General features: G+C 38.2%; 1 protein-coding gene and 1 long non-coding RNA gene across 4 annotated transcripts; one reads left to right on the top strand and one right to left on the bottom strand.

Annotated features, from left to right (window-relative positions):
- Nucleotides 1-410: 410 nt before the first annotated feature.
- On the bottom strand, nt 411-4,846 carry LOC113051582 (uncharacterized). Of its 2 annotated transcripts, none has more exons than XR_003276921.1 (3): nt 4,225-4,846; nt 2,465-2,615; nt 411-1,136 (listed from the first exon to the last, which is right to left on the bottom strand). It is a non-coding gene; the product is annotated as an uncharacterized LOC113051582 (long non-coding RNA). The 2 variants fall into 2 exon arrangements; XR_003276920.1 differs by lacking the exon at nt 4,225-4,846 and adding an exon at nt 3,311-4,137.
- Nucleotides 4,134-25,630, top strand: LOC113051581 (cytoplasmic dynein 1 light intermediate chain 2-like). 2 transcript variants are annotated; one of them, XM_026215475.1, is made up of 13 exons: nt 4,134-4,213; nt 4,877-4,950; nt 5,595-5,711; nt 5,934-6,164; nt 14,905-15,059; nt 16,571-16,664; nt 17,113-17,248; nt 17,378-17,489; nt 17,575-17,634; nt 20,134-20,175; nt 20,422-20,539; nt 21,175-21,309; nt 22,396-25,630. In XM_026215475.1, the coding sequence occupies exons 1-13, from the start codon at nt 4,134-4,136 to the stop codon at nt 22,410-22,412; spliced, it is 1,371 nt and encodes a 456-aa protein (XP_026071260.1). In that variant the 3' UTR covers nt 22,413-25,630. The 2 variants fall into 2 exon arrangements, with proteins under 2 accessions (XP_026071260.1, XP_026071258.1); XM_026215473.1 differs by having other exon boundaries at nt 22,391-25,630.
- The last annotated feature ends 538 nt before the right edge of the window (nt 25,631-26,168 follow it).

The raw sequence follows: 26,168 nt of genomic DNA, 5'->3' as shown, positions 1-26,168 counted from the left end.
ATGTGCCGGAGGTCAAGAAACATGTAAGAGAGCCAGGAGCTCATTATTACATTCCACTTACAGGGGTCTGACACATGACACACTCGTGTAATATGGCTACTTGGTGTTATTAGTATAAGCAGAGGTGCAATGAGATTATACTATAGGCCCGTTTCATATGAGATCTAGAAATGTGTAAATATACAGTATGAAAATACAAAATACACTTAAACAACATCGACTCTTCTTTTTCACCTTGTATAAGCTTCAGATTCAACAAGTATTCACCTTTCTGAATGATGATCTCCGTTAATATGATGATTATTTTGTTAAAATAAAAAAGAATAATAAATACAGGTTCATGATTAGATATGCTGTAATAAAATATGATCTTATAGAAAACTCACCCTGCGGCCAGGCAGGCCAGCTGTGTGGATAATTATAAGTCAATCCTTATGTAGACAAACCTATTTTCCATGTTTTATTTGGTTTTTTTTATATATATATGCATTTTTTCTTCATCACAAGCTTGTGATTTCATCCCACTGAGGGGAGGAATGAACTAGCACCGCCTTCAAAGCTAGACACATGAATGTGATGAAACATGGTCGTGAGAAACTAGTTTCCTCTCCGTAGTTCTGCATGCTTTACAGCACAGCTTGCATTTTCTTTTTACTTTTTGTACTAAATGGCAAGATTATAAAACTAACAACGTAACACAGGGTTTTACTTTAAGATACTGGAGAGCTTGTGGTCTCGTAAAAAAATAAAAATAAAATAATAATAATAATAATAAAATACATGTTTTATATCTTGACAGATTTAATGATCTACGTTCATGTCTAAAAATTGCAAGTATTGTTTAGATTTCGGTCGCACAGCTGGTATGTCGGTAATTTGTTAAAATGCCCAGCTATTCTGGGCAGAGAGTTCAGGGTTACAGAGTTCCCAGACTCTGTGTGCTGAAAGGTTTATGATCTGTGAGCTTTATGCCACATATAATATTTAGCAAGCGTGTCATATGTCATTAATCATAAAACTCATGTCAACAAAACAACAAAAACGTTTGTTCAGGATGCAGCTCTCTTTGGGAGCAAAAGAAGACAGCAGCCTCTAGTGTCTGAAGAATGATGGTGCATCAGCTCTTTAGACTATGCCTGTGAACAAGACGAGAATAACAAGAATGACATTTAAAAAAATAATACGTATTTATATAAAAAAAAAAAAAAAAAAAAAAAAAATCACAATCCTGATGATCTGAGTTTAAAATAAGATTAACTGCAGCTCACTTCGGGTTATTACAGTTACAGGAATAGTTCAACAAAAAAACAACATTTTCTGGAAATGTTCTCACCCACAGACCATCCAAGATGTAGATGAGTTTGTTTCTTCATTTAAATAGATTTGGAAAAATGTAGCGCTACATCACTTGCTCACCAGTGATTCCTCTGCAGTGAATGGATGCCGTTAGAATGAGAGTCCAAACGGCTGATAAAAACACCATCACAAACCACAAGTAATCAACATACCTCCAGTCCATCAATTAATTTCTTATAAAGTGTACAGATGCATGTTTGTAAGAAACCAATCTATCATTAGGGTGTTTAAACATTCAAAGTGAAGTGACGTGACATTCAGCCAAGTATGGTGACCCATACTCAAAATTCGTGCTCTGCATTTAACCCATCCAAAGTGCACATACACAGCAGTGAACACACACACACCCGGAGCAGTGGGCAGCCATTTATGCTGCGGCGCCCGGGGAGCAGTTGGGGATCGGTGCCTTGCTCAAAGGCACCTAAGTCGTGGTATTTATGGCCCGAGACTCAAACCCACAACCCTAGGGGGTTAAGTCAAACCCTCTAACCACTAACCCACGACTTCGCGTTTCTAGGCCACGACTTCCAAGTTTTACGTTAAAAACCTCTTAATGCTGGACTAGTTTCAAACAAGCAGATCTTTACTTCACATAATGTTAACTGACGGACTGGAGTCAAGTTGATTATTGAGATGTTTTTATCAGCTGCTTGGACTCTCATTCTGACGGCACCCATTCACTGCTGAGCAAGTGATCCAATTCTAAATTTCTCTGTTGGGATGCAGAAACAAACACATCTTCATCTTGGATGTCCTGAGGTTAAATGTTCAGCAAATATAAATTTTTGAAGCAACTATTCCTTTAACTAAAACTAAACCTAAACTACATATAATACTGTCAAAATAACAGTGGCCTACTTACATCATGAAGCCCTTACTTAAGATATACAATCTGAACAATAAATAAATAAAAATGTTGAAGATAAATTCATAGAATAATTAATTTAACCATTTACAACTGAAGACACAAGGCTTTTGCTCCTCCTGTCAGTAAAAGAACATGCAGGGTGTTCATGGATAAAGAATAAAAGGAAGAAGGTCAAGTTACAGGCCTCTATATGAGTCAGGGTTTTGGCATGTTAATTCTCTCAGGAGACCTCAGTCTTACCCCTCCACTCCTGCCAGTAGAGCACAGTTTGAGTTTCCCCCGTCATATGGAGCAGCCAGAGGGAACAGCCTCTAGACGTAATGGAGGCAGTGCTTCAGCTGTCATCCCTTCACCAAAACACTTCATTTTTAGGTGGACCTTCACTCAGCACCTATAAACACACATCCATCAGTTTGTGGTCTTTATTTTTAATTCCCCTACTGTTATTTTAGTTTACTAGTTTCTTCCTTGTATATTTCTATATCTGTTTATACCAGATCTGGACACCATAGTTTGATCATTTCTTTAACAGTGTGATGCTTACCTTGTATGCCCTATAGTATTTTTGAACGCTTGTAAATGGATTGACGATTTTTACATTTTTTACAAGTATTTTTAATTTTTATTTTTTTGCTTGAAAAATAAATAAATAAATTAATTAAATTAATTGCGAGATTGTATGTTGTCATGTGATCTTTCCACCGGAAGATGTCGTCTCTGCACTTTCTAGATAATCTTTTTTATTTTTTGGTATCACAAATTTGACCTGAATTAACCTTTCTAAGTAACTATTTAAAACCCAGTTCTTGTTCTTGATTATGCTACATTACGTTAGGATAAAGTATTTTATTTGGTTAAGAATATTGCATTTAAAAAAAGCGTAAAAATTGATTGACAGACAAAAAAACATGTCAAGATTTAAAAACATGTCAAAATTGGACCTGCAAAGATGAAACACTAACGTTACTACTTTTCACGAGTCTATATATATATATATATATATATATATATATATATATATATATATATATATATATATATATATATATATATAATTTATTGTACATATTTTTTATGTCATACTACCCATTCTTTGAAGACTGGCCAGAAATTACTCGAAGATAACAGAGGAGTGAAAAGTGCACCACGCATAACTCTGTATATACTCCGCGATACATTTATGAATATTTCCACGGGTTCGTGATCACACGGGTTCGTGAACCGTGGACTGATCCATATATATATGAGGAGAGGAAACTGATCCGCGGCGCTTTGTGTCAGGTCGAGCCATCTACAGTCAGATCTTCACCATAACAACGCAACCGAACAACTGACCTCAGATCAGCGCATGAGTCATATCGCATGCACTGACACTGACATCAGCGCGCGGCAAAGTCTGAAAATGACATCATTCAAGCCAACGCGGATAGTGCTGCCTTTTCAAGTGCCTGATCATAATTCATACAGCAGTGCATCAAGTATTTTACGATTTAATGTATTCTGCATAGCATTTTAAACAAACAAAATAAGACTTATGATTTCTGAGGAATGATTCGGTGAAATTTCCCGCTCTTTTCTTTTCTTTTTTTTTTCTTTTTTGTAAAGTTGTCTTTGTTTTTATTTTACTGTCTATGGCGATAACTCGTACACATAGCTCGCACTACGGTAAAGGCGTTGTTCATAAATATTAATTTAGTCAGGCTGTCTGTGCTTTGGATGTGTTAATTAATATTCATGACCCAACCTAAGCGCCCACTTAACGTCTGCGTCAACTGGGAGACCCGCCCAGTATTTGTTTAATATTCATGAGGTAGGCCTTCGCCGTAGTAGGGAAGGTAATTCGCGAAGCGTCTCGTGTGAGGTCCTCAAGCAGTCAGTGTGCGCCTCCCTTTGTGCCTCTCCACTCAAGATGGCTCCCGTTTTAGAGAAGAAGCTACTGGGCGACACTCTGGAGAACAGCAACGAGGATGATGAAGGACAAAACCTCTGGTACGCCTCACCTCGGAGTGTCCAGGAGTGAAGCGGGTTCTGCAGGGAGTTAGTTTATTTGACAGTCAGTGTGATGATTTGCTTTGTCTCCAGCCGGGTGCTGCCCAAACGCCGGTCCCGGATGAGCACAGAATACTTGACATAAACTTACGGCAAAGTCTGGATCAGGCTCGATTAAACCTTTACAGCGGGCTTAACAATAAAGGCAGTCTTCGGAGGCGTTAGGAAGCGGATTGTTTCGCTTTATATGCTCATGTCATGCTCTCTGGCTTCTGACGTGTGCTGCTGGCTAGTATTTGTTAAAACTCAACGCTTTACATGACATCTGTAGTGTCCAAGTCGTTCTTGAAGGAGCTTTGCGTAGCTAATTTTCTGTGTACGGCTTGTGATTTCTGTTTAGTTATGATAAGAGTCAGGAAACTGATTCCTGATGTCCGTTTCTAATGCGATCTAACGGTTGACTGACGTCCAGCGCGCGAGAGAAGCTCCTTGTGGTCACGGCCTTCTGCGGATGTTTTGGTAGCATGACAGTAAAGTTAACCTTACATAGTTAGTTGTCTGCAGTCCGAACTTACATTCAGTCTAATAACTACCTTATTAAAGCCCATGTCTGTTGATGTCATGGACGGCAATTTGTCGGTGCTCATTTATTATGTTTTTCAGGTCTTCAATCCTCAGCGAAGTTTCCACACGGTCCAGCTCTAAGTTGCCTTCTGGGAAAAATATACTGCTTTTTGGTATGTGCCTTTTTGATTTTTTTTTTTTTTCCTCCCTTCTTTTTGGTGAATTTGATTTTTAATCCAAAGTTATAGTTTTGCTTACAAATGTCGACAGGCACATTCAAGTGAAACAACCTTAGAAAACGTCTTTAAAATGTTAATGATTTAGAATGTGTGTAAAACTGACATCTTAAAGACATCTGTCAGACGTTTGTATTGAGCAGATTTCCTTCCAGATGAAGTGATCTCTAACAGAAATCTTTCAGAAGTACTGTTGGAAGCTGATATTGAATTCTAGTAAAATTCTGTCATTTAATCACCCTCATGTTGTTCCAAACTTGTATGAGTCTTTTTCTTCTCCGGAATCCAAATGAAGACGTTGTGAAGAACCAAATGGTTTTAGTTAACTTTTATTTGAATTGCATGTACAAAAATATTTATATATCTTATGTGTTCTGCATACGAAAGTCACTCGTACAGGTTTGGGATGATATGAGGGTGAGTAAATGATCACAGAATTTTTGGGTAAGCTGTACTTAGACGTTATCCCAGTCATAAACTGAACTCATTATCTTTGTCTAAACACTCTTATTACTTATATGTGGATTTGGTCACTTTTATGTCATGATTTAAACGTGCTATGATTTCTGGTGATGTTTTAGGGGAGGATGGTTCAGGAAAGACAACACTTATGACAAAACTTCAAGGAGCCGAGCACAGTAAGACAGGTCGAGGGCTGGAGTACTTGTACCTGAACGTCCAGGATGAAGACCGAGAGGGTAAGTGCAGTTGGAATAAGTGATAAAAGATTCAAAGAATTGCAAAGTAATACCGAACTAGCTCTGTCATGATAATAAAACTTGTTAGTTTTCATATTAAACAAAAAAAGAAAAATAAATCCATAAGACTAGGATGAGTTTTAAATATAGTTTTTTATTGTTCACTTTTGGTCTATGGAAAATGCAGTTGATCACGTTTCTATATGTTTCCAAATCTTCCAGATTTGACTCGCTGTGGCGTGTGGATCCTGGATGGAGACTTGTACCACAAAGGTTTGCTGAAGTTCGCAGTGACTGCCGAGTCGCTGAAGGACAGTCTAGCGGTGTTCGTGGTGGACATGTCACGGCCTTGGACCATCATGGAGTCGCTGCAGAAGTGGACGAGTGTGCTGCGTGAGCATGTGGACAAACTCAAGATCCCACCTGAGGAAATGAAAGAGATGGAGCAGAGGAGTAAGTCCTGGTTTGCTTTTTTTACTACTAAGATGATGTACTGTAATACCAACAGCTTGGTGTTAGCATGTAGGGGCCTTCAGCTTCAAGTGTGTCTATTGGTGATTGCTTGTACAAAAAGTCTACCTCCAGCTGTCTTTCCGCTAAACCTCTTATTTGACTCCAGTGGTAAAAATAAGCATGCTTTGAGTAGCTGAAAGTTCAACTAGAGGAACTTTACGGTGAGGTACCGTATTAACCCACATCAGGCTGATGGAAAGATGGTGATGGATGTTGAAATGACTTATCATATCAAGTATGCTTTCTGTAGTAGATTTGTTCCTTCTCTGGTGGGTTTTGATCATATGTAAATGTTGAGATGCAGTAGCACACTGCTGCGTTTACATACTGACTTCAGGAGAAGAATCAGCTGCAGACGGAGGAGAGTAACTGTCAGATTGTGATGCAAAAGTAAAGACACAAATGAATTCTTGTTGAGATGCAGATGTTGAGGTTTTCGGTTTGTTTTTTGATACAGTGAAGAATGATAATGTTTCAGTATTTAATCATTAGGACAACTTAGGACAGTTTTTTCCCCTCTGTTGTGAATAAGTGATTGTAGTTAGAAAGTCATGGGAATTAGCCTAGATCTAGGGATTCTTATGCTTTTATTAAAATTGCTTTTTGTTGTTGACTACATGAGTCATAATCCACTTTTATTTTGGGAGTTAGCAGGGAGGATGGTTTATTGAAAGTTTATATATGAAGCACTCTTTGTGCTTTGAATTTGCATAACGCATGTTATTCAACACTTGCTGTAAGAAGAAGAGTGATTATAAATGCTGCTTCACTGGTGTTAGTTATGATTAAGATAATAAAAAAGCTGAGAATCATGGTTTCGAAAACCCTGGTAGTGTGATACAGTATGGTTCAAAAGTTTGGGGTTGATAATTATTTTATATATATATATATATATATATATATATATATATATATATATATATATATATATATATATATATATATATTAGGGGTGTAACGATACGGTATTCGTATTGAACCGTTCGGTACGACGCTTTCGGTTCGGTACGCGGTACGCATTATGTATACCGAACGGTTCGTTGGAGTAATTAATTATATTTGAAAAAAAAAAAAAGAGAGAGAGAAAGAAATATAGTGATATGCGTTCAACAAGGTAGCCCAATAACCCAAACAACGTAACAGGCAACGCCCCTGACACTCCCGAAGAAGAAAAAAACACCATCTTATATGTTTATGTTAGGCTACTCAGTCAGGCGCTCGCTCACTCAGTACACGCTGAAGGCTCGTTGCAAAATAGCCAATGCGTTTAACAGACTAGAAATGAGAAGATCCCCCAATAACCAACAGGTCTGGTGTTTGGGTGCACTTTGGATTCCCTTTAAGCTATAATGGTGATGGCAAGAGAGTGGTGGATAAATAAACAACGGTATGTCGCATCTGCAACATGACAGGGTACACCAGCGGGATTACAAAAAAAAAAAAAAAAAAAAACCCAGCGGGAATATCTGGGATATATGCGTCAGTACTATCTGAGAAAAGACGAAAAAAAGGAGAAACATGCACGCAGCAAACTATCCCTGCAGCATTTAGAAACTATAGCTTACAGGGAATCCAACCCAAACACCAGACCTGTTGGTTATTTTAGGATCTTATATTTCTGGTCTGTTAAATGCATTAGACATTTTGCAACGGGCCTTCAGCGCGTGCTGAGTGAGCGAGCGCCTTAGGGGCCGTTCACATATCGCTCCTAAAAACGCGTGGAAAACGCTAAGCGCGTCTTTCTCCTGAGGCGTCTGTCTTTGCTAAGCAACAATGACGTGCTCTCTCCATGAGACGCGGAAATTTCAGCGAAGGATAAATGGATTTGCAGCTCTAAAAATCGCTTGCAGTAGCTCTGCTACTGAATTTATTTCAAAATTGCAATCCATATACAACTATGATCAGCTGTTCCTTCATCTTGGCTGAGCTCTCAACGTTGTTACGGGAAAGGATGAAGCTGATTGGTTGGTTCTTGTCACATGACCCGCGGTGCGCTTGCGGCATTCTGAAAAGTTGAGATGTTTTTACATTTTGCTGTATCTAAAACGTATCGAACCGAACCGAACCGAACCGTGACATCAGTGTATCGTATCGAACCGAACCGTGAATTTTGTGAACCGTTACACCCCTAATATATATATATATATATATATATATATATATATATATATATATATATATATATGCATTGGTAATCCGTTTATCAAAGCTGCATTTGTTTGATAAAAAATACAGGAAAATCTGAAATATTTAAATTTTAACTCTTTTATATTTCAATGTATTTTAAAATGTAAGTTATTACTGTGATAGCAAAACTAATATATGTGACCCTGGATCACAAAACCAGTCTTAAGTCACTGGGGTATATTTTCAACCAGGTATTTTTTTACACCCTCAGATTCCAGATTTTCAAATAGTTGTATCTTGTCCAAATATTGTCTGACCCTAATAAACCATACACCAATGGAAATCTTATTTATTCAGATTTCTGGTGATGTATAAATCCAAATTTTGAAAAAAAAAAAAAAAAAAAAAAAAGGACACTTAAGACTGGTTTTATGGTCCAATGTCACATATTTCTTCTTATCAGTGTTGAAAACAAGAAGAGAGTGCTCTGACATGAAGTGAGAGGCTATTTCTGAGGATGACTGTTTCTGTTGTGCCCTAGAAACTGGGCTGTGAGAGCAGAATAGGGAAGTGGCTTGGCAATGGGATTGATTTTCAGCTTGTGTATGAAATATTGAGACCAGTGGTTTTGCATCACATCTGAACTAGGGGATGTTAAGTTTAACTGGTTAACTGTTAACCAACCGTTAAGAATTTTGACAGATTAATACAATCAGTTAAACTGTTTAAAAAGTAATTCATTTATTTTCAGTAATTTATCAAAATATTTTAAAAGGTTTGCTGCATTGTTAAAATAGGCTACGTTATGCGTATTTAAATACAACAATGGAAGCAAATAGTCCTTTTAGTCATAAAGATAATCAAATTGTAAAAGGTTTGCCTTTACTTGTGTACATTCCCAATAAAAACAAATCTTTATGCATAAAATAAACCTAAAGAAAAATAAGATGCTGCGTTCTGCCGTCTGTTTCCTTTCGCGCAGCACAAAAATGAACTGAAACCGAAACTTTCATTTTCATAATTTATTATTCAAGTGAAAATACGTGCGTGATGTGATATGAAGACCATGTGAATCCTTATGTTCTGTTGTTTATTGCTTTTTGCACATGGCAAATTAATCCCCGGGAGACAAATGTTAGTATTTTTAACAGGTCACAGACTAGGGCTGTGCAATAAATTAAAATAAAATTGCGATTTGAGTGTGCATGATTAATAAATCACTTTATAGCACGATTTTCCGCAGCCCCAACCTCCCGCAGTATGTTATCTGAACCAATCAGGATGCAGCGCACCTAAGTTGAGCGCGAGAACAGAGCAGATTGGGCATATGCCTAACTCCAGGTTCACACACTCTGTCTGTGATGCGTAGCCTTTTTTTTCGAGCCCATATTAACGGAACAGAACGTTCACACTGCACGCGGTAAAAGATGAGAACAGAAAATAGATTCACGCTCGCACATTATTTTAATGTGCTTTCGCCAGTGTTGTAGTCGAGACCAGCTCATTCGAGTCCGAGTCCAGATCGAGTCCAGAGAGGGTCGAGTCCGAGACAAGACCGAGTTCAGAAAGGGTCGAGTCCGAGTCAAGACCGAGTTCAGAAAGGGTAGAGTCCGAGTCAAGACCGAGACCAGAGAGATTGGGTCTTTGACAAGACCTAAAGAAATCTTCAAGAGTATGTAAAATGTTTGGTGGAAACAATAAAGGGTAAAAGGGCCACATAGTATGTGGTGTAAAGGTAATTTTATTAGTATTATGAATTGTAACTTGTCAATATTAAGTGCTCATTTTCACATAACATCGTTGTACCACTATACACATCCATATAACCTTTCTAGTACAAGTAACATTACTGTACCACTATAACTGTAAATGTTAAACTGTAACAGCTTTTACATAACTTTTAACCTTGAAGCTTAACTAATGACTGCTAATATCCTTACAATGTCTTGGATTATGTGCACTTTAGATGTTGTGAAGATTACAGATGGGCATAATTACTTTTCAAAAAAATAAGTGAGGAGACCATCCTGCTACCCAACCAAGCACGATGTGGTCTCATGATCAATCCACCCCAACTAAAAAACTCTCTCTACTGGTGCAGAGGAAACGGGGACTGACAACAGTTACCATTTTATCACTTTCTGTAACAGCAACGGATAATCTAATGCTTATTTCCCTGGATGGTGCATTTTAATGCAGGGTAAAATACACACTAGTCCAAGTTTTTTTTTTTGTTACGGAGGGCATACACACAAGAGCCAACTGACTGTCCAGGAAAATTTCATGCAAAAGTGTGTATGTGCCAGGGGAAGAAAGCTGGATGAAATGCCATATAAGTTCAATGCATTCTGTCAGACATGTTTTTGGGGGGAGATGATTAGTGTTGAGACAGTCAGTCTGTGTCTGTATTCATTATATAAGTTTATAAAACGATATTTGTTTTTTTTCTGTGACCATTGTGTCCTACTTTGTAAAAATAACACAGTTGAGAGAAATAATGTAGGAATGTGGCTTTCTGGAAAGCGGGATCACTACAGGCGGATGGCAGTAGGGTAACTTAAGGCCGGTGACACACTGGCTGCGTGGCGTCTCTACTGCGTGCCAGAAAGGTGGTGGCTGCTTCGCGTTTTCTGTGTCTTTACACACCAGAACCGTGCCTGCACGCGGCGCTTGGCGCACTGCTGCTGCTGTAGGAAACATAGAGGGAGGGCGCCGAAAAACCAGGCTCTTGTCTTCATGACAACAATATCAATTTTTTTATTTTTTTTTACATACCTACTGATAGGACACCGTCAACAGTATTGACGGCACAATAGAGTATGTTTGACAGGTGCAATATTTGAAAATCGTTCATTATTAATTTATTTTTTAAATTACATTTATATCTGAATTTATGCCAACCTATAGATTTTCAAATATCAAAATGTCATGAATTAATATGTATTTGTGTACAAAATGACATATAAACATATTTTACTTTTTTGCCTGGAAACGCTTCCAACGTGCACGCGTGTCGCGTGAAAAATAGGCGTCAGTTCTATTTCTAGCATGCACGGGTTTTACGCGCGTCTCACGCAGGCAGTCTGCAAGCTCTAACCTGTTAACATGGGAGCCGAATTAAAAACAGACACGCCACGCAGCTGAGGCGCTTGCGCCACGCATCCAGTGTGTCGCTGGCCTAATGTCTCACGTCAAAAGAAAATCACCAGTCATTGGATGTCTCAAACATACATCAATTTAAATAAACATTAACATACAGTAATAATCATGAAATATTTTGATTGGGACTCGAGTGGACTCGGGCATAAGTCCGATTCCTAATATGTTCGAGTCCGAGTCAATACCGAGTCAAAATGCACACGAGTCCATGACAAGACCGAGACCATTAAAGTACGGTCTCGAGACCGAGTCCAAGTCCGAGTCCGAGTCTCGAGTACTCAACACTGGCTTTCGCATTACAATAATGCGCTCTCGTTGCTGCTTCTGAACCGCGTACACATAACTTACTGTATACGCACTGCAGACGGAGTATGTGTGAACCTTGGGCAAAACATATAACACCTGAGGCACTGCTACGGTGAGCTTTATGACCAATGCATGGCAAAAAAATAAAAATAAAAAATTTATTTATTTATTTTTATTATATTGTTTTGCTATATGTCTAGATTTTGTTTGACATCTTTACTTAGTGATTATTTTGACTTAAGTCTGTTCTAGAGAAATGTTACAAATTTTTGATAAAGCTCTCATTGGTTTTCTTTTGGAAATATGTTTCAAATTTATACTGAAGACATTTATGACTGTAAAGGATGTCTGTATGTGTCAAAACAGTGTCTAAAATCGAAATCGGAAAACGTGAAAGTTTTTTTTTTTTTTTTTTTTTTACCATATCGCACAGCCCTATCACAGACAGTGATCCTTTCTAATGTAATTTGGTTCTAATTTAAAATAATCTTGTCGGCTAAAACTTAATAATCGGTTAACAAGCGAGGAAAAATAACCAAAATAAACATCCCTAAAATGAATGGTTATCTGAATCAGTTGCTCTCTATCTGCCAGTCTGACCTTCTAATTGTACGGCGTACATCTTTAAAAATTTTTTTTTTATCATTTATACTATTACAAAAGATTCATGTTTACATTAGAGAAATAAAATATTTTAATAGAAAAGTTGTTTTGCATTGTAATAATGTCAGTATTACTGTTTTCAGTCTATTTCGATCAAATTCATGCAGCCGTCTTGAGCATAAGAGACTTCTTTCAAAAGCATAAAAACCTTATTTTTCAAGTTCACATCTTATAGTGCCAAATGTTGGATATATGTTTAAATGTAATACAAACACACTAAGCCTTTAAGCCGCCCATAGCTTTCTGAAACTGACCCGCCCAAAAAAGAGACAGTGCTTCTTTAAGCACTGCTGAGATCAACATGGGCAGCACAAGCAGGCAGCGTCCTCTCGCTTCTGACCGGACTCAGCACTGTAGTGGGAAGGACAGTCCAGCCCCTCTTACAAGACGTTGCATCATGGTCCGCTCCGTTAGCTGTTCATGACATTCGACTCGTTGCTCTAAGCACAACACCCGAGCGCATCTCAAACCACTGTGCTAAAACACAACGTCTCACAGCTCTTAGTCAGCTAACACATTAACTGAATATTATCTTACATGTAGAGACGACTGGATGTACTTTTTTGTGTTGTTCAAAGGCTAAACGTGTCCATATAACCACTTTTTTTTTTAACATTTAATTTTTTGCAAAAACAGCACTATTTATTTGATATTTACTATTTAGTTTTTTGCCATCATGATTTTTAGACCCATTTGACACTCGGACGGCTTCATAGCTGGAAATGCACACTGGCCGTGTATTCTGCTGACTGTCCCCACCCTTGTTTGTGGAAGCTGGTCAAAGTCGACAGAAGAAAGAGACTGTAAACTGGTTCTTCATTTGATTGAGGTTAGGCCACATTGATTAAGGAAGTTGGTGGTTCTACATTAAAATCCATACCTCACTTTCAGCTGATGTGAAAACGGGCTGATCAAGTTTTAAAAAATGGTTTTGTTGAGAACTGAGATAACATGAGGCAGTGGAATCAAGGGTATTATGTAAAATGTGAAGACTGGGCCATGTGATATGAACTCTTAAGAAGAATCACTAGATGGTAATCATCGGTTTGCCTTCTGGAGCTAATTAAAATTTCCTAATGGACTCTTTGAACAGTTGTTTATTGGTTTGCTGTAAATGCACCATATTATCTTGATCTCTGGCTCCTGTGGAAACACGTATGCGCCCCACATCACGGGGTGTGGGTAATTGAGTGTGATGTAACCAATTAATGAAGGGTTTCATGAGTTTATATGACTTTCTGAAATATTTTGACAAATGTTTTTGTAAAGAAGTCTTTTTTTTTGTTGACCAAGGCAGGATCAAAAATACAGTAAAAAGTAATATTATTAAGTATTGAATTATTAGATTAGGCATTAAATTAAGTGCTTTCTATATTAATAAATGCTTAAATTCTCATTTACTCCTTAGCAAAGCTGAATTTATGAAAAGCAGCCATTACTCCAGTCATCAGTATCAATTGAATGGGTCCTCCTTGAATAAGAGTATTCATTTCTTTAAAACAAATGAACAAAAGGAGAAAAGGACTGGCCCCAAGCTTTTTAACATTCATTTATTTGAAATCTGCTTCTCAGACAGCTGTGGTCTGTTATTCCAGCAGCACTGGAGCTGTTGTTCTTTAACAGCACGTTGAAGGAAGTCGTGCAGCTTGTCTGGTTTCTGGGTCATCTGGAGCTGCATTCTTAAGGTTCCTGAGGAAGTTCCTCCCCCTTTACCTCTCTTACCTCCCTCCTGAATATACCACTGATTAAAGGCCATTCCAGCCACCCACTTCCACACATCACCATCATGCCCTCTCCATATACTGCAGTGTATCAGCCCGGCAGTCAATAACATTGTTTTTGGTGGTTTTTCGCATGTTCTCTAGTCCCGTGTGAGGGTGAGGACTTGTGCAGGGATCAGACTGAGTCTTAAGAATGTGCTGTCAGCTCTGTTCACGTCTGAGCTGCTCTTCCACAGGCCTCGGCTGCTCAAATCGGTCCATAACAAGTTACACAACAGATAATAAACTGTCAGGTCAATGCTACAAGTCCTTGCTTATGCTAAGATCTATTTTTTTTTTTGTATTTGATTTTTGATTTAGATATTTTCCCTTCAACAATCTTTTTTTGGTACAAATCATCTGTTTGGATCTTATGTAACCTGACTGGAATGCCCTAATTCTGTGGATGTTCCCTTTATTTGTATAGATTTGTTTATTTATCTACATTGCTTTCAGTCATTTGATTTTTTTTTTTTTTAAAGTACACTCATACCTCTTAAATACTTTTATATTATTGCTAGTAAGTGTAAGTATAAATGGTTTGTGTAATGTGAACCGTAATGTGCAGTGGTTTGATGATTCTGTTACTGTGTCAGCTGTATAATGTATCAGTTGACACTGTTGACTGTAAATATGTAAGTCAAGGTTTGTTCTCTTCTCTGCAGTGGTTAAGGCCTTTCAGGAGTATGTAGAGCCAGAGGAGTCACCCCAGAGACGAGCTCCAGCGGCCGGGGGAGAGGATGAGGGTGTGCTGCTGCCCCTGGGAGACAACATCCTCACACACAACCTGGGCATTCCAGTGCTCATGGTTTGCACAAAGGTGATATGGCCCTTTGACCTGGCATATTGAGTCTTAGGTGTTTTATTGCTTTAATAAAAGTCAGATCAGCGTATTTGAGATCACATTATTAAAGCATTCTAGTTTAAGAGTGCTGTGTGTTTATAAACCAACAATATTGTTCAAAAGTTTGGGGTCTGTTAAGTCTATGAAAATGTAAAAAAAAAAAGGTACAGTAACACTACAAAATACAGTAATGCTGTGAAGTATAAGTTGAAAAATATAATGTAAAAAAAAAAAAGCTACATCGTGGAACAAAGAGGTCACCGTCAGACAAGGTTACTTTTAGTATGAAAAAAAGTATAAAAGTCTTTAGTGAACTTGTGACAGATTGCTGTACGTCTTTTCATATTAACTAGTTAAAGCACAAAATGAATATCAGAAGGTATCTCTTTTTTCAACCGCGGAAATATATCAATGCAAAACTTGTTCAAGTTCAAGTCCTTCAACATTAGTCTACTCTCCTGTCTGGTTTGTTTGTCGGATAAAATGGTGGATTCGGTGTTGTGATGGGTCAGATCGCCTGTCAATCAAACTCCCAGCAAAGGGTCAATTATTTTGTAACATTACACATCTTAACAGACTTTACAGACAAATTACTTTATGTTGAACAAGAGGTATGAATATATACAACTGACTTTAAATGGTAGTGTATGCCCTGTGCATAAATATAAGTAAGTAGATGTACAATTTCTGAAATCTGAGTGGATATTTTGAGTTGTTTTGCTCTGTGTTTGGTGATTTGGTGTGTCAGTGTCTTTAACCGGATGAAAAGCTCTCTTTATGGCGTCTCAGTAGCCTGCAGGTTCAGAGCTGCAGACTCGCCATGCCCCCCTCACATGCTCTCTCGGATCAGAACACGCTCTATGATCTCTTCTAGTGTTAGTCTTCCTCCAGCCCCGGGTGCGTGAAAGGCAACCCGTTTCTAAATGAGGTAGTTTAGGTCTGAGAGTAAAAGGTTCACTCTTTGTTCTGTTCAATGTCAGCAGGCACAGTGATCAAACAGCCTCGCCCTGGGATAGAGAAGAATAGAGCCTGGTTGAATTTCAGAAAGCAGTTCCAGTTTCCAGTTTACTTGAAAGCACAAAATTTGCTCTTATCAATATGCTTTAGTATCATCATTACTGATGGTGCTCAAAGCAGCAATTCACTGGCATACTGCAATAACTTTAAAAGGATAGTTCACCCAAAAAAGCCTCTTGGATTTTCATGCAGCCTTGCTGGCACCTCCTCTTCCTGCCAAAATGATTCTAGATTGCATTCAACAAGATGGCTGCTGCTTCAGTTCTGTTAAGCATGTGTGTGCTTGTCTGTGGTTTTTAGTGGTGTGTCTGTCATCTAAAATCAGGAGATCAATGATGATGAATGAATGGTTCAGAAAAGCAAGTCTCTCATTTACTCACCCTCATGTTGTTCACTTCTAATATAATCTGATATACTGCATGAAAGACCGTGTTTTCCGTTGACTGATTATCTCTGTCTGTGTCTTCTAGTGTGATGCTGTCAGTGTACTGGAGAAGGAGCACGACTACAAGGAGGAGCACTTTGACTTCATTCAGTCACACATCCGGCGGTTCTGTCTACAGTGTATCCTACTCAGTCTTAGCATTTGTGTTGTCATAAATATTTCTCTTTTTCCCCATGCAGTACACTGTAAAGAGAAAGATTTTGTTAAATATATGGTTAAAAATGGCAGACACTGCCATAAACTCACCATCATATTTCAGGTATTTTGGGATTGTATATAGTTGCTCTTTATATTTTGCAAAAAATAACTGTATATTACAGTAAGGGAAATAATATCAATGTGCCATTGCCAACCTACTTGAATTATCAAGATCTGCTTTTTATGTTTAAAAAGTACATTTAAATTAGCCTTTTTCCTTTTAAAATACCGGTAATAATACAGGTGGTAAAACCAGAAAGTCACATGATGAATGTGACCTGTCCATAAAACAGCCAAAAGTGTGCGTGTGTGTGTGTGTGTGTGTGTGTGTTTTTTTACGGTGTACACATCCTTAATCACATCTCACAGATGGAGCTGGCTTGATTTACACTTCGGTCAAAGAGGAAAAGAACATGGACCTTCTCTACAAATACATGGTGCACAAAATATATGACTTCCAGTTTACTACGCCTGCCTTAGTAGTGGAGAAGGACGCCGTGTTCATGTGAGATCTTCAAAATCCCCTAAAAAATTGCATTTCTCATCTTTTTATGTGAGAATATCCATATCTAATTCAATTTGGTGTCAGTCTGTCGAACTGGTTTCTGTTAAAACATTATATATCTCTGCGTAGTCCATCCGGATGGGACAATGACAAGAAAATTGCCATCCTGCATGAAAACTTCACAACGGTTCGACCTGAGGATCCCTTTGAGGACTTTATAACCAAACCTCCTGTACGAAAGGTGAGAAAAGAACCTAGGAATCAACATTTTACCTCCGTCTGCTTCTGCTTGTATAACATTTGCCTTTTTTTGTTTGTTTCTAAAGTTGGTGCATGACAAGGAAATCAGTGCAGAGGATGAGCAGGTCTTCCTCATGAAGCAGCAGGTATGTTTGGACTACAGGAAAACCTGCAGATTTAGGATCTGGTTTCTTCATTCAGTGCTGAGGTTACACATTTGAAAGGCAGCTGAAATCAAGTGATCTTTTCTCTGACGTCAACATGCATCCCTCACAAAGCTTTCCTGCTGTCCTTCATTAGTTTGATTAGATGCAGTTAAACCCTTTTGACTTGTTTCTTTTCCCTCGTGGTTCCGGAGTCGTCTGACCAATCAGGAGCTGGTGAAGCCCTCTTATTGTTTTCATCGACTTACCCAGGGTCGGATATGCAGTATATTGTTTACATGCACAATATTTGGAAATTTAAAATAATAATTTAGTTTTAATGGACATTGCAAGCCAGATTTTTTATGCTGGCACATGCTCTTGAGTTTCACCATGGGTTTTGTCATATATCTTGAACGGCTCCATGTGGTTTAATCAATTGTGAATGTTGTTTATGCAAGTTTTTTTTTTTTTTTTTTTTTTTGAGTGGTCTTTAACACAATTGTAGGCTGTATGTGCACTGTCACTGCTGTTAAAGGGATAGTTCACCGAAAAATTACAATTTGATGTTATATCTGCTTACCTCCAGGGCATCCAAGATCTAGGTGTCTTTGTTTCTTCAGTAGAACACAAACAGAGATTTTCAACTCAGACCATTTGGCAGTCAGTCCTATAATGTCAGTGGATAGGAATCAAGGCTTTGAGAGTCATAAAACATACACAAACAAAACCAGTTAAACCCTGCACCTCGTGAGGTGTAAAGACACAAAGTGATCGGTCTGTGCCAGAAACTGAACAGTATTTATATAGTTTTCCAACGCAATGGCTGAATTTCGCGTTTTCTTCAGCCTACACGTGAGGCGTCTTGTTTTACGGCAGATTGCAGACTTCTAAGTGCATCACTGCCACCTATCTCTCAAATGGTCCATTTTTTTTTTATCTCTCATTTCATTCTCCTCTCATTTTTAGGTGAATTATCCCTTTAAATCATATAATGCGATTTAAATGTTTCCTTTCTCTTTGGAGTGTTACAAGCTCTTGGTGCATAAAGAAGACCTGTAATGTTGCAAAGACTAAAGGCTCAAATCCGTTATAGTATTGTTGTTGCCACACCACCATGTCGTATAGTCGTGTTTCATTGTGAAAGCGAAACTTTGTTTGGCCTTCCAAAAGAGGACAAGATCCGCTTCATAATGCCTAGAGCTGATCCGTGCTGGTCGCTGAGGAAATGCATACATTTTTCACTGTGGACCGCTGGATGGGCTTTCACTGTGCACGAAAGTGGAGTCTTCGTTGAATTCAGCGGCCATTATTTCTTTGCTGCTGGCTGTTCCTAACTCTAGCCGCTGGCTGGCATGTTATAAGTCAATATAATCATTAATTATGTCCCCACTGGATGCAACAAATGCCTAGTTTGTAATGGGTTTTATTGTTTTTGTCCTGTCCCGCTGGTGTTCTGACAGGGGCACGCATCACAGTATGGTGAGGGGGGTAACATTTCTGTCACACGCTTGAGATATTCATCCAGTCACAATGCACTGAATAGCTGACCAATCAGAGCACACCTCGCTTTTCAGACTGAGTTTTGTAAACTATGCATTTCAGAAAGGCGGGGCATAGAGGAGGAACTAATGTACAGTATGTGTGTTTTTTGAACCTTAAACAGCATAAACACATTTCATTACACCAAATACACAAAATAATCAAGATCATATGACCGCTTTAAGCAGCTGCTTTTGATTTTTTTGTATTTGAAATGAAAAGATCAGTGTGACTGCATACAAACAATGTTTTATGTATCACCCAAATACAAAAAAATTTAAAACAATAAAAAACAATATTATGACATATTACAATTTAAAATAATTTTTCTATTTTAATATATTCAGTTTTATATAATTATCCATGTGAAACTGAAGTATTTTGTAAGACAAATGTCACTTAGTTTAACTTTTATTCAATTTAATGCGTCATTGGTTGTTACATAGGAACATAATACCACAGAATCGACTCAGACCACAAAACATATTGAATTCAACACCGAATGCTATATTTTGAAGCGAAATGGATGAGATTAGGAGGAGAAACTGTTAGTTAGACTGTATTAGAACTGATGAGTAGAAGATAACACCGATGACATTCATCAATATATAACACCCTGTTCAGTCTACACATCCTCCGAATGATTGTGATAACTGCTCTGCTTTAGTAACATTGAATCTAAAGGCTGTCTGAAACTATCAAATGCGGCTTTTATCAAATTGGCTACTTTTAAAAAAAAGTGTGCGGGGCTGCTCTATGACTCCCTGTCTTCCTGTTTCAGTTGATTTTACTGATCACCACAGAATAGCCCAGCACCTTTCAAGGCACTTCAATGGACCTTTACAATTTTCTTTAAAACAAAATGACTGGCCCCAAACTTTTGAACAGTATTGTACATGGTTCAAAACTGTTTTACACAGCAATATTTCAGCTCTTATGTCTTCTGTCACTTTATTACAGTCATTGTTAGCCAAGCAGCCGGCCACACCAACAAGAGGAACAGTAAGTGTGACTTCAGACACCGCACACAGCTCTCACACTTTAAAGTGTGATACTATTATGCTGCTTTGAGGATCCTGTGATAATGTTGTGACACTAATGTTTTACAAACTGCATTACAAATGCTTTTTATTTTTTAATTGTACTTAAGATTTCTTTTTAATGGTGATCTCGTGTAGTGGGAATTCGAGTAGTCTGCTGAATTGGTTTTGCAGTCTCCTACCACTGTTTTTTTGTTTATGTGCGTAGGAGTCTCCTGCCCGGACTGCGTCTGGTTCACCCCGACCGACAGGCCGGACAGGGCCCACCAATGTGGCTAGCGTCTCCCCCATGACTGCAGTGAAGAAACCAGACCCCAACATGAAAGGTACGAAATCTTACCTCGCAAGATTACGCACACACCACAAAACCTAAATGAAGCTTTGTGATCTCATGGCTCTCTGTTCATTAAGCTGGCACAAATAGCACATGATTGTGCAGTTGAGCCACAACACAGTGTTTTCATGAGAGTCTAAATATGAGCACTTTATTCTCTCACTCTTTCTCTCTGTGTTCTTCTGTTCCCTCTCACACTCATCTCATTTTGCTGGTTCCGTCCCTCTGCTTCAGTCTAACCTCTCTATACTCTGCCCTCCTGAGGAGAATGTAGGGATGTGAAATTATATTTCAGCTAGACAGCATGTTTCATACCAGCAGTGATACATTCAGTCGTTTTAAGTAAATCAACTTTAATCGAATTCTTAAACATTCCCACCCTTTTGGGTATCATATTACTTTTTTCTTCATTTAATTGTGTTCTTTTTCAAATAGTTTGGTTTTTGCCAACTTTAAGTTTGTTGGCATTTTAGCTAGAGCTGTGCAGTGAAATTGACTTCAGCCTCCAACGATTGATTGATTGTAAATCTGGATGTATGTTTGCTCTTGAACACCTCACAGTGCAAGTGAATGATGTCTGGACATTGCCACCTGAGGTCATTATATTTAGTTTGTGTGTGTTTCTAGGAGCAGCAGCGAATGAAGGAGTGCTGGCCAACTTCTTCAACAGTCTGCTGAGTAAAAAGACGGGTGTGCCGGGCAGTCCTGGGACACCAGGGGCGGCAGCAGGAGCAGCTGTACAGGGCTCTGCCAAGAAAACAGGTACATTCATCCTTTGCCAGCCTCAACCCCAGAAACAGGTGAAAAAACAAAAAACAAAAACAAACAAACAAGATGACTGCCACGAATAGGTCATATTTCACCCTAAAATCATAAAGGGGAAGGAAAACGGTTTGTTTTGCATAATAATAAAATAAAATAAACTTGATTTAATGTAATATAGTATTGCAGTGGGTAAGATTTTTTTTTTTTTTTTTTTTTTTTTATTGATTAAAATGCATTGTCAAAATTGTCATAAAATTGGCCTCAGTTTCTTAATGCATGCTTGATTTGCATGAAATTGGCTGTGCATTAACTCAAGATACTCCTGACAAAAGGACTTTTTATTTTTATTTTGGAGAGATAGATCAGTATATTGTGGCTTTGGTCTGTAGTGTCTAATTGGCCTGTATCTTTTGAATAAAGTGTCTCAATTTCACAAAACTTGGTATACATGGACAACAGGACAATCTGAGGAGGTTTTTTTTTTTTTTTTTTCAGTTTATTTCCCTGGTTGAATTATGACCTGTACAATCATTCATAAGATTCACCTGATCACCTTCTGTCAAAATGTTTATATATTTTTTTCCTCTGGACAATGCTCTTTTTTTTTAGGGGGGGGGGGTGAGTTTTACCTTCAGAGCCAGAGAGAATAAAGCAGGAGAAATGGGCTGAAAAGCCTGTGTGAGTGACGCCAGCATGGATGGTTACATCTCATACTGACTGGTTTTCATTCCTAAGATGACGTCGAGTTCATACCAACTGCACTTTTTCATGCTTTGATATTTAGTTTCAGTTGTTTGCGATGAATTGCTAACATATTAACACATTTCTGTGTTCTTTAACTGCTGTTATGTCCCCATCATTTAAATGACAGTGTGTTTGAATAAAGGACTGCATGCAGTGGGTTTTTTTTTTTCTCATTAAGTTTGCATTTGTGTAGCTGCACGTAGCATGCTGCTTTTGAATGCATACCAGCATACAGCACTCATCCACACAGCCAACCTGTTATTTATATTTATATATAAAACACAGAAGCTACAGGAGATTACTCTGTTTTTTTCTTTCTCCTCTTTCTTCCAAGGGCAGAAGCCGGGTTTGACTGACGTTCAGGCAGAACTGGACCGAATGACTGGTAAACCCGACTCGACGGTAACGGCCAACAACACCCCTGCGACAGAGAACGAGGCATGAGAACGCCAACAGCATTGTCCACTCTGGAAATCAACATCTAATGACATAAAGGAAAAAAAAAAAAGCTATTCATGACCAAAATTCCCCCACCTTGTGCGTCATCAGCAAACAGACCATGGTTTACCAAACGTGTTGGGACTCTATCCGATGTTGTGGGGGAAAGAGAGATGCAGCTGCTTTTCTTTGTTTTCATTTCCAGAACCCTTTCTATGTTTGTTAGTTTGCGGTGATACATTTTTGGTGTGGCGTATGGCTGGTCAGGTAATGGGTGCTCTCTCCTTAAGGAGGCAGTCAAACCTCTGAAGCGCGGGGCCTTGCTTAGCTTGGGGAACCTTCAACGGCACCCATTCTCTTCCTCCTGACAAGAGCAGAAACACACCGCTGCATTCAACGAGCAATCAGCTACAACTCCTGCTAAAATCCGAAAACAATTAGAAAACAAGAAGTACTTGCAAAAGATATATAGTGTGTACAAACATAGTTACATTTATGCTGATGTATTTATAACAAAGAAAGCAAATCAAGCTTTTATTTTCTGTCTGTGTTTTATCAGTGAGACGTTAAGCTTCCCTTAACATGGTTAACATCACTGATGTCATGACACTAACGACAAACACCCATTGGATTTCAGCTGCCGCACCGTCTCTTTAAATGATGTAAATATGCGCTAAATATTTGCTATACAAGCTTGGATTTTGATTTTGTATAAAATTGAATTATTTTAACAATTTATGAAGAACTGTTTCAGATGAAAACAAGCATTGGTGAGTATCAGGCCGAACGTTTTTTTTTTCTTTTGGCTATGTTTGGATTTGGAGGAGAGGAGCAGGGCAGCATCTTTAGTATAACTCCCAAGTGCCTGTGTCATAGTGGAGGTGCTCGTCTCCAAAAGAGGAATTGCACTGTGGCATCAACAGTCAATGTCCTGCTTCGTGTAATTTATTTTTGGGTTATTTTATTTTGAAAATGCATTTCTGTGGTTATTGCTTTTTTTTTTTGATAAAATTACACTTTTTGCTTACTTCAGTGGCCTAGATAGTTTTTTTTTTTTTTCTTCTTCTTCTTTTTTTCTTGCTGGCATAGGGAGCTCACCTTTCTTTTTTGTGAATGTCAGCGTCCACATAAAACATGTTTCGCATCTAAGCGGGACATTTCGTCCCAAATGTGGCTTAAACCACTAGCGCCATTCTCATGTGGCCAAGTGACAGACTGTTCGTCGTGTCTTTTCTCAGTCCTTACAAATGAGATCTCAGATTGGTCTGCTAGCACTTCTTTTTACATATATTTTGAGGACTGTGTAGTGATTCGTATGAAACATTCCGGTTGTTCCGTGTGCCCTGCCTCAGTGCCCACAGGAAGTGATGACTTCTTTGCCTTCAGTGTAGCGTTCACTGTTGTCACTCCATATGCTCCGTCTCTTCACTCAGGGGAGGTCGGAGTCCATACAACAGCCTTGTCCGTCTTCACAGTACATTACTCAGCTTTTTCGTCCACTACTGATACTGTATCATATTATTGTTTCTAGCTAAATGTTTTCAGATTTTCTTTTTTTTGGAGTTAGTTTGTTTAGCTTGACAAATCATCCACAGATAGATGAGAGTTTTCGCTCTCTCTAATGTTGCAGTGGAGAAACTGTTAATTGAGCAGCTGAAGTGGCTTTTAAATGATCATTACATTTTCAGATGAAGAAGGAAAATGCAGAGAATTGGAATCTGGAACCAAAGATGTAGAATCCACGTGTAATGTCAGGTTCGAGTAGCTGTCCTAAATTCCTCCCAGGTGGCCGCTCTTGGCTAAGCCTGGAGAAGGCATCATTAAGAAACGGATCCTCTGCTTACTGGCAGTCTGTGGTCAATGTCAGATACATATGAATTATTATTTTTCACTAGACTTTTTGTAAGCTCTTTAAGGGAATAGACCACAAGACATGTCAGGTTTACTGTTGTTTTGCATGAACTTGTGTTCGAAATATGAAAAGCAAGATCTCATACCAAACTAGAGATAAGGAACTTGAATGAAATTTTCATTGATGCTGCATAATATTGCTTAACGGTTTCCATTTATGATGGGCAGGGCTAAAACATTTGCTGATATTCAAGCACAACATTAAGTCTGGGCTATATACCTCTTGTTTCAGTGGCTAAGGTGTTTCATCTATTCAGATCGTGTAAGAACTTAAGATGAAGCCTCGGATCACATCTAACGTTCTTACTGCTTTCAGAAGCACTCATATAACCTTAAACGCACTTAAGGATTTCATATAACCTTAAACGCATTTAAGGATTTCATATAACCTTAAACGCACTTAAGGATTTCATTGCATTCTCTGCATTTGCCGTGTGATTGAAATCTCACTAATAGCACTGATGCATTCCTGTGAACACAGCTTATTGTCCTCCATAAAAGACTGAGTTCAGGGTTCAATATTATTTCATGGCGTTGTAACTGTTTTACTGGAAATGAAGAACTGTTATTAGTTCATCTTCGTATAATTGTCAAAAGCGACATATTGTCAGCTAAATATTTAGTTTTTTTCCACCTCCAAAAAGTTTGATGGTTACCGATTTCAATAGCTTGGTGCAAATGTAGCCAACGGAGTAATAAAATTGAAAAAACTGAGATGCCTGAAGTACTTGAAAAATCTTCCTAACTCAGAACCCATCTGTTTTCCCAAAGGAGACACACAGTGGATAAAAGGTCTAAAGGTGGCCACCAAAAGAAACGAGTTCACTTGGCTTCCGCTTTATTGATTTCTTTCCCTTGGTTGGGGAAGATTGCAGTTATATATAATGACCAGCACATTTTATATATATATATGTTTTATTCAGACTAGGGTGGCAGTTGACCGCTTTGTTCTGTATAATCCTTCTAATGTTCACTTACCCCTGCAAGAAAGAAAATGGTGAGAAAATGCTCTGGCTTCCAAAATGATCAATACAGGAATTGAAACACCTGTCTGTTCACACAAAGGACTGTGTTTGTGAGCTGTACCTTAAAGTGAGTCTGATTGTATGGCTTTAACTTGATGCAGTATGTAGCCATGTGAAATCTTGCTTTTAAAACAAACAAAGATAAGGAAATGTCTTTTTTTTTCAGTCCTGGCTTAAATAAAATACAAATCCAGACTACAGCTGTCTTATGATTTAGTTTTTTTTTTTTTTTTTTTTTCTTTCTTTCTTGTCAGTTAATTTCTGAAGATCCACAACATTTTAGGAGAGAGCATTACAGCACTGATTAAAACCTTAAAATATTTCATTTAATTTTGACCTTTTGAACCACAGTTTATGAGATGCCACAGTTTTAAATATTGTACATGATTTTGGGAACCACACCAGTAGGGGGCAGTGCTGTTCTCCCAATATGTATTTTTATTTTCTTTTACATACATTTGAATGCATAATGTATTATATAATACTGTTTTATTTATATATACATGCTTATTTAGGTGCACTGTTGTAAGATCCAATGTTACAACACAAAAACAGTATTTACATTGTTTCTAAATAAGGCTACAAGTGGCTTACTAAATATCTTACTAAATATTTCTCCACAGTTGTACTTACTACCAACAGTACATACTAAAAACTCCCCAAAATCAACATGCTGTCTAGGAAGACTACGCACTAGGATTTGCAAAGGCACTTACTATGGCAAGCCAAATAAACATG

This window comes from Carassius auratus, chromosome 32 (assembly GCF_003368295.1).
Source record: "Carassius auratus strain Wakin chromosome 32, ASM336829v1, whole genome shotgun sequence".
NCBI classification, from domain to species: domain Eukaryota; kingdom Metazoa; phylum Chordata; class Actinopteri; order Cypriniformes; family Cyprinidae; genus Carassius; species Carassius auratus.
This window is presented reverse-complemented; position numbering and strand designations above follow the sequence as displayed.